Raw genomic sequence first — 9482 nt, 5'->3', positions numbered from 1 at the left:
TAGAGCTGAGAGAAAATAGCCCGTGGAAAAATCAGGGAAAGCTGATATTTGAGTCCCATCAAGATAAAGTGCGACCTACCTGGACTATTAATGAGTGATTCTTCAGCATCTGTTTATAGAAAGAATAAATATGTCAGTATGTTTCCGAAATCCTGCCTTCAATGACTGAAAACAAAAGCTTTAACTGCGTCCTTGCACGTGTTGATTAATCTGATCTGGGAAGAATCAGTCCCGTTAAATGACACAGAGCTGGGAGACCCAGATTCATCCGTGGACACAAACGAGAGCTTCTCTCTGGCTGTCGGCTGCTTCCTGTGCGGTGAGCAAACCATTGGGCATGAAGGGCACGTGTGGAGTCCGACTTGAGCTGCTGATTTTGTGGCAGACGAGTTTCACTTTGGGAGTCACTGGGGCAGCTCAGATGTTAGAAAATCACCCTCCAGAACATGGGAACAGGAGTAACACGGGGCCTGCGAGACTGCAACGAGGTCACACCTGCACGTGTCACAGGATGCCACGAAGCAAACAGACGGATGAAGGCACCAACAGACATGCTTTTAAATATCCCCTCTGGTTAAAGAGAAGGTACTGACATCTCCCTGAGGTCCTTTTCGTGGGGTAACTCCATGTCACAAATACCACTTCGAGTTATAGGTACTAATCTTTCAAATCACACCGGGTACTAGTTTACCGAAGACTTCTCATTATTGGAAAGGGTTATTAGTAGACGTTCCAGAAACGACTACCTTACTCCTCGCTAATTTTTGCACGTGGATAAATCCAAAGTATCTGAAAAATTGTTATGTCATCGGGTGATTAAAATGAGCCATATTAGTCCACCGATTGCTTTGGGGTATTGAGTAAGGAAGATGGTAGGAAAAGTGAAAATATTCAGCCCCTTTTTCAGGTGTTCGAAAGTGCTTTACAAAAGACGGCTTGAATCCTTTCAGCACTCCTGCAAGAGAGCCATCAGTCCCCAATTTTACAGATGGAGAAACTGAGGCTCTAAGAGTTTAAGTATTGCCCAAATGCAGTCTGAGTGTTAGCGCCGGCTCTGGGATCCAGACTCAAGTCCGTCCAGCTCTGACATCTTCTCAGTGCCTCTGAATGAAAGACCTTTAGATAAACTCCTTAAACATTCCCATAGTTAAATACGTTCTTTGCATATGTCAGTTTTCAGTAAAGCACACTACCTTTGGTAAATCTTACCACCAAATTAGAAAATCAGGTTTTATTCTGGGAGGCTGGCAGTTAAAATCTTGTATTTTTTTTTAAAGATTTTATTTATTTATTCGACAGAGATAGAGACAGCGAGCTAGAGAGGGAACACAAGCAGGGGGAGTGGGAGAGGAAGAAGCAGGCTCATAGCGGAGGAGCCTGATGTGGGGCTCGATCCCATAACACCAGGATCACGCCCTGAGCCGAAGGCAGACGCTTAACCACTGTGCCACCCAGGCGCCCCAAAATCTTGTATTTTTGACCAAGTTAGAAGAGATAAAGCAAAAAATGAATGCCACGTGTTTGAGGCCCTGTCTTCATCCCTGGCCAACTCTGAATTCTAGCAGGGTGGTCTTGAAGACGGTGGGACTGGCAATGACCATCTGAAAGAGGAGGGGCTACCTGAGCAGATGACGCCGGCATCCTCGTGGTGGCCACAGTTGTGCTCCGACCAGCCCGAGTGGGCACACTGGCCCAGGTAGCGCTCAACCCCGGAGCACTGCAGGTTGTCCAGGAAGATGTTTCCAGAGCCTGGGCCGAAGTGAGCCTTCCCCAGGGCAGACACAGCCTGTCCGCACCCCAGCTGTCGGCACACAACCTCGGCTTCATTCAGGTCCCAGAGGTCATCACACACGGTGCCCCAGGCCTGCTGGTGGAGGACCTCCACGCGTCCTGAGCACCGACCTGGGCCGCCCACCAGCCGCAGCTCTGGCCAGTCCCCTGCAGACAGAGACCCGGTGATCATTGCCTTCTAGGGACACTGCATATTGCCCATGACCTACTTGAGCTCTCCACCCTGACACTACTATTAGGGATGGTGAACTTGATAAAAGAGCCAGTCAACTGGTCAACCTCCTAGTTGGAGGTTAATATGTAATTAAGATCATCAAAATAACATGTAGCCTAAAACATTCATTAATCCAATATCTTTGGGCCAGAGGTATGTGCCAATCTATTTTAGCTAAATGCGGAAAAACATTATACAACAATATTCACAGTGATTTGTGGCTTTGTGGAGTGCCTTTGTGTGTGTGTGTGTGTGTGTTCATCTTCACCTGTAATAACTCAGAAGGCAAGCAGAAGAGCACCAGTGAGCCAACTTTATCCATAGGGAGACTGAAAGTTGGAGAAGTGAAATGATTCACCCCAAATCCCACATTTGGGAAGCAGCAGATCTAAAGTCAGGTCTCCTGGTTCCAAAAGTTCACTATTTTTCTCTGCTATTCCATCTCATTGCTTCTGGAATGTCTTTGATGCTCCACTCACTTTGAAAAAGCCTATTAATGATGCAGATATAGGTTAACTATGAGCAGGACTGGCCAAATTAAAAAAAAAAAATATATATATATATAGAACCCCACTAGAAGGCGCATGGAAGCTGCTCAGGCTTTGAAGACTCTGAAATTCAAACACTGAAAAAATGAGCTTTGCTCACCTGGGATGCCAAAGGATCCCAAGAGTTTTGGATGGTCCTAAAAACGTGCATAGAGTCAACTGGCCTATTTTGCAAATAGATGAAGTACTTCCAGTTGGTTCAGTTCCTGCCCATGAAGCAGGTACAAATGCAGGTACCGAGAGGAAAGGATAGTTGGTAAATGAATGAATGCATCCCAGGGCTTACCTGGTCTTGCTGTCACTGTCTTGGATGTTGCTGTTGGGATTGCTGTGAATACAAGATGACACCCTTCAGATATAAAGGGTCGAGATGGTCTCATCCCTTAAACACCAAGATTCTGGTTGATTCATTCTCTTTAGCATCTTTATAATAAGTGACCTCCAAAATCAAACTCTGTTTATGTTGTTCCTCAGATGTGCGGGATCCCACAGAAATAATATTCCCTTCCGTTCAGTTACTGGCGATATAAAGACACTTAAATAATGCCATTTCGTGCCAAAATGCAAACACTCATGGTGCCCTTCTAGGGAAAAGCCATTTCCTCCACGTGCTTCTGTTGTGTTAACTTTCCCTAAGTGTAGAATGCTTGATTAGGTGTGTCTCACTGTTTTTGATAAAAGCAAGGAATTAAGAAATCAAATTGGCAATTATCAATTTACAGAGACCCAACTGTTGGCATGTGCAACTTGGTTCCATGGTGAATGGGCATCATGCTTGTGCAGACCGTGTGCAGACAGAACCCCTCAGCTAGCTGGACTGACGGAGGAAATTAGGAAACGTATGAAGCAGAGATGGAACTATGACACTCTAAGCACCGGGGTGGGGGTGCGGGGCAGAGGAAGACACACGAACAAGGAATGAAGATAAAGTGGCAACAGTAAAGGTGACTCACTGATTAGATGGGGGGTCCATGAACTTGCCTCTGCAATGACAAGGAAGCCTCATCAGTAACTGTTCAATCACAGTGGCAGTGACTTTCTCTGATCCCCTTTGTGACACCAAGTGCTTCCTCCCTGTTTCATAGCATACTTCCCAAGCGTGCTCACTGAGCCCCCTGGCGCTCGCTAAAGGGGCAGGACCCATGGCGGGGTGACCTCAGAACAATTATGGAACCTCTGTAGCCTCAGTTTCCCCATCTGTAAAAGGGGAGAACCACGGGTTTGCGTGAGGATGAAAGGAGGTAACACATATGAAGTGCGTACAGGGTTGCCTCACATAAAATTGGCACTCAGTAAGTGTCCCTTGCTCTTTGGATCTCTGTTGCTGTGATTACCCAACCTTGAGTACGTGTGCTTTATCAGAAACCCCTGGCTGAGCTTCTGTCTGCCTTCTGGCCGCATGTCCTATACATCCCACCTCTGTGCTCACCCGGCTCCTTCACCCGCACGCCCCCTCCCTATTTCTCCACTCACAGCCTGGCCAGGCTTAAAGACTAATCCAAGGCTCTTTCCTCCTATGTTCCCTTCATGTCTTAGCCCGCATGGCGCTCTCTCTCTTCTAATGTCTTTTCCCGAGATGCATACATGTGTCAGTTTAGTATATTCTAGTCTATTCTATTTGTTTGCCTTCATTTAGTATAGTCTACTTGTCCTCTAATTGCATCACATGCATTTGTCTTGAGCCGCTCTTGGGCTGGGACCACACCTTCTTCTTCCGTAGGTCCTAAAACACCCATCTACTACTAGGTCCAGCGTAACTCCAGGAGCGGCATCCTAACGGGTGGACTGCCAGGTGTTTATGGGGAACCAGGCCCGGGGTTGAATCTGCCGAGTACTGAGCACACGATGAGCCATCGCCGTGCAAGGGCTTTACTTGTGTCACTTCAGGCAAGCCCCACGACAAGCCTAGGAGGGAAGCTTCTCTTATCCCCATTATACAGGGAATGATTTGAGGCACAGAGAGGTTGGGTCTCTTATCCAGGGTCAGAGAGTAAGCCACGGGGCTCTAACTGAGCCCAAGGCAGGCAGTCTAGCTGCAGTTCCCACGCTCCTGCTTTGAACCACCGTTCATACCTTTAGAAGCAGAAAGATAATAAGCAACAAAGTTCTTCCCTATGTTGTTGAAGCTTCGGAAGTACACGAGGGTCATTGAGTTGGAGGAGGACGCGTAGGTGAGGTAGAATCTGGAGCAGGTCTTCCCCAGGGACTTTGTGGAGGAGGGAGGGCCGTCCAGGATTTCAAAATATTCATTGGTGCAGTCTAGGCTAGGGAAGCAAAGACCAATGGCTGCCTCTTAGCCTCCCCATTAGCAGATCTTAGAGGTATGCTGTGAGGCAGACCCTTTCTTTCATGACAATACAGCTGGAAACAGATTAAAAGCCCGTCAGTCATTTAAACATAGCATAGAATCCTTTATGCCACTTTTTCTTGAAGGATGGGACCTTCACTGGAAGAGGGAAGAGGAGACTGAGGCACTAGGTGGAGCCCTGCTGGGGCCTGGGAGCGCAGGTACCCGGAAGTCCAGGGCCGAGGGCCAGGCCAGGCAACGGCCTGCCTGTGGGACATGGCTTCAGGCCCCAGACGACCTACGACCTACGTATGAACTCTGCGGCCACCTGCCTAGAGGGAAGTGCATTACCAAGTCTGCCCAGCTTGCTTTGTGCAAGTGATCTGATCTGTCAGCCCTTGTTCTTCATTGTCAAGTTTTGTCCAGACGCCCCGAGGGTTAGAGTCAGAAAAGCATCTCCATGTCTGAGGAGCTGGCCATTCTAAGTCATTTTTGATTAAGCAAAATTCAAAAGTAATAAATAATTTAGGTTGCTCCTGGGAGTTAATTTCCATAAGACATTCATTTGTGAATGACAACCACCTTGACTATTTACAATATTAAAACCTCAAACTTCTTGATTTATGAGGTGTGCGGGTTCCCTGGAATCTGTATCTTTAACCAGAGACTGCAACATACATTCTCTCTCTCTCTCTCTCTCACACCCACCTCCCCCACACACACACAAGTGGATGTGGAAAATGGTGAAAACAGAATAAGGTCTGTGGCCTAGCTCAGTATTGCATTACTTCTTGCTTTGATTTTTTCCTACAGTTGCAGACGATGCCAGCACTGGGGGGAGCTGGGTGAAGTGCACGTCGGACTCTATGTATTATTTTTGTGACTTCCGGTGTGTCTACAATTATTTCAAAATTCAAAATTCAAAAGGGCATGAAGGACTCTTTTACTTTTGAGAATCAAGCCCAGGAAAATGCTTAGAACTTTAAACCACACACTGTACGTAAGTCATGTACTTGTGACTTACTTAAGATACGGAAAGGCCAGCACTATGTGATCTGATGCGTTGGCCTTGATTTCCCACACGCAGGTTATGTTGTCGTGCATTTCGTTCTGGGGGGGATTCCTAATTGCTCCAGATGAGTTGGTAATCACTCTGCCACACCTAGGTTTTTCTAAAAGCAGAAAAATATTTTAGAATTTTAGTTTTTTTCATTGTTGAGTTCAGTAATTTTGTAATTCACACTTTCTTTTCCTTTCCTTTTTTTTCCCCCACCAAATAGGTCTCATTGGTCATTACCTTGTGGGTATGTCTTAGGACATATCAGAGGCATACACCAATCTAAAAACTCCTGCAAACCTAGGAAATTAGGGCCTGAAAGCATCTGAATTTTGAAACATCTCTCACTTGTTTTGAGAATTCTACCACTGACGTGGCCTTGCTGGGCAGAGCAGTTATCCAGTACCAACCCGAATCCTTCCCTCTGGTTGTTACTCCCTAGTGGTGAGTTCAGCAGCTTTGACTTTTGTTGGCCACCAGTAGTAATAAGTAAATGGCTTCACTTTCCCAAGTAAAGCTGAGTCGACATGGAATCTCTATGTATATGAAGATGTCAGCATTCCATCTGCCCTCTGTTACGGTTTATTAAAATTACACTATTAAAAATCCACTCCTAAGTGGAGAGAACTTGCCCTGAGCCATCTACCCCTCCAACACTGATATCATTCTGTGTCTGCCTGTTTACCACCTGTCCATTTGTTTTTCCATCTGCTTGTCTGTGTATCCATCTGATGAGGGAACAGAAAACAAGCTGAGGACAAAATAGAAACTGACACCCCGCAACCTCCCCCCCCCCCGCCGGGATGTATGTGACATTCCTCAGGCACTCCTGGCTGCCCTGAAGGACAAAGAAATAGTTAGCCTGCAAGACTGGAGTCTCCCTCAGTTTACAAATGTTTTAGCAGTCTACAAGAGCAAAGCTATCAGTAACCTAGCTTCCAGAAAGGACTGTAAAAACAATTGAATGTCTTTGTAACCTGCAGCCCCTAGACAGATACTTGAAGCGGCACAGTGTAATAATGTTCCTCCATGAAGTTCCCAACTGTCTTCATGTTAATGCCTTACTAGTGGGGAAATAACCTTAACTTGACAATGGCCAGGCCTCTGGTATCCTGTGAGTCTTCTTTGACATATGAAAGTGCTTTCTCAGCCTCCCCTTTCCCTTACCTCCCCCAACCCCAAGGTATATAATCAGCCACCCCTCACAACCCGGGGCAGCAGCTCTTTCTGCCCACAGGTCCTGTCCCCGAGCTTTAATANAACCACCATTTTGCACCAAAGACATCTCTAGAATTCTTTCTTGGTCGTTGGCTTCGGACTCCACCCACCGAACCTCACCGATATCCCACAACCTCATCAACTTGATTATTTGGACTGCCTTCTTTGACTACAAAGAAATGGAATTGGAGCCATAAATGCCTCTGACTTCATTACTGGACTATTCATTCAGAACACGGGTTCAGAGGGGTGACCCAGACAGGGCAGTAGTATTTTGCTCAACTTCCTTGGAGAATCACTTCGGGGCTTGAGCTAAAACATGGTGGTTAGAGTAGCCAAGGACACCAAAGTCTCACCTGCGACCTCTGTTCCTGGTATGACAGCCAGTGGGCGATCTGTCAAACACACAAAGGACATGTGGCTCGTCAGCTGGCACTAAGGTCCCAACACTAACTGCACATGATACCCTGAGGAGCTCATAACAAATACAGTGGGGGGCCCCCCCTCCCAGAACTGCTGAGTCATCTCTGGGGGCGAGGCCAGAACACGTAGGGGACATCAATGTGTGGGACGGAAGAACCACTGATCTAGATCCTTCCCGGATTTTGATATATTATCCTCTTGTCACACACACAAATGAGATATTTTTAAATTTGGGGTTTAAGAAGACTAAAGACATGAAATTCTGGCAACTGTAGTCAATTCTAGTGACCCAAGGCCTGAGAGTCATGAGCCTTCGAGGTAAGAATAGGAAGAGGCACCAATTCTCCCCTTCCTTTGACCTGGTGTTGCTCGGAGATGGTGAGCCAACACCCAAGGAGGCTGTGCATGCTCCTTCATGCCCCCTGCATCTCTCCTACCAGTGACACCTGGCCCAGAACCTCCCCCCTGGGACCAATCCGTTCCCACCTGCAAGAGTTGACAACCCAGGAGGGAATGTGCCTGGAGCTTTATCAGACCTGTTCTACTCAGCTTTATTCGTGACTCACTCTCTGATAGCTGCGGGCAGGGCATGGGGGAAACTGGGGGTTTGAGGAAGGAGAGAGAGCACTGGCATGGAAAACTCTGGGTTCTGGCATTGAGAGCATGTGGGAAAACCAATAGCAAAAGAAGCTCTGTGGGCACCAGGAACAAAGCAGAAGCAGGGAGAGGGTCGAATAGAATTGGGTCACCTTGACTTTGGCCAGGTCCAGCCTACCAGCCATCTGCACCTGGGCAGGAAGAGTCCTTAACCCCTTCTTATGGTTTAACCACCCCCTACCCATATCTCATTGTCGTTGCCTTGTAACCCTCAGAGCTGGCCGACTGAAAGGGCTATACACAAGTCAGAGAAATTCAGAATCTGCTCCCTGTATATAAAATGGGGGATAAGTGGGAAGTGAGGCTGGATCAAATGATTTCTAAGGTACTCTCCGTTTCTCCCACTGGAGAGTCAGGTGACTCCACATGTCCCAGTCACTCCACCGGTCTGGAGGATGACACATCCAGCTTCCAGCAGAACTTCTTCCCCAAGACTTTGGGAAACTGCACATGTAAATATCGCCTTCCTTACCCGGGGTGAGACTGTTACGTATTCAGCACCTGTAAGCGTGAGGGATGAAAGTATCTGCTGTGAGCAAAAAATGTACCGGTTCCTTTTCAACAGCTAGACTTACATTGTCTTTTGAAAGGTATTCTCTGAGGAAGAGCCAAGTCTGGGCTCCGGCTGGGAGGGGGCAGGGGTTTACCTGAACAGATCACGCCGGCATCTTCTCCGTGCCCACAGTTGTGGGAAAACCAGCCGACGTGGGAGCACTCCTCCAGGTGCTGCTCGTCTCCCCGGCAGTGCACGTTGTCAAGGAGGATGCTCCCAGAGCCTTACCCAAAGTGGGCCTCGCCCAGGGCTGAAACGGCCCAGCCACACCCCAGCTGCTAGCAGACGATGTTTGCTTCGGGCAGGTCCCAGAGGTCATCACACACGGTCCCCCAGACTCCCTGGTAGAAGAGTTCCACACGGCCTGCGCACCTCCCATGGCCGCCTACCAGCCGCACGGGGGCCCAGCCTCCTGGGGAAGAACCTGGGTCACGGGGTGATCGTCCCTCACCCTGCCTTTCGACAACTGGACGATCTGCTACCCAACCGAGCTCCTCTTGTTTTCCATGACTTTGCTATTCACACTCTTCATGCAGTCATGTGAGCTCCCACGCCACTCTCCACACATGTCTGCTTTAAGGAGCCTTCCTTATCCACACTCTCATTTAGGACTGCTTGCCTGTGGTAGGTCTACAAAAATGACCACAGGGCTTCTCTTCCTGATAGCCTCACTCTTTCCAATGTGACATTGCTGCTCTGCCTGTCAAGAGGTTAGCTTATTTTCCTACTCCTTG

General features: G+C 47.9%; 1 protein-coding gene across 1 annotated transcript in view; it reads right to left on the bottom strand.

Moving 5' to 3' along the window:
* LOC100476614 (putative DMBT1-like protein) overlaps positions 1 to 9127 on the bottom strand; it is a 24161-nt gene extending 15034 nt beyond the window's left edge. Inside the window, 8 exon segments of the mRNA XM_034663633.1 lie at positions 1621 to 1938; positions 2840 to 2881; positions 3507 to 3536; positions 4627 to 4817; positions 5865 to 6012; positions 7472 to 7510; positions 8843 to 8971; positions 9121 to 9127. Coding sequence (XP_034519524.1) covers positions 1621 to 1938; positions 2840 to 2881; positions 3507 to 3536; positions 4627 to 4817; positions 5865 to 6012; positions 7472 to 7510; positions 8843 to 8971; positions 9121 to 9127 — 904 coding nt within the window.
* Positions 9128 to 9482: the final 355 nt, after the last annotated feature.

The sequence above is a fragment of the Ailuropoda melanoleuca genome, chromosome 6 (genome assembly GCF_002007445.2).
Source record: "Ailuropoda melanoleuca isolate Jingjing chromosome 6, ASM200744v2, whole genome shotgun sequence".
NCBI classification, from domain to species: Eukaryota; Metazoa; Chordata; class Mammalia; order Carnivora; family Ursidae; genus Ailuropoda; species Ailuropoda melanoleuca.
This window is presented reverse-complemented; position numbering and strand designations above follow the sequence as displayed.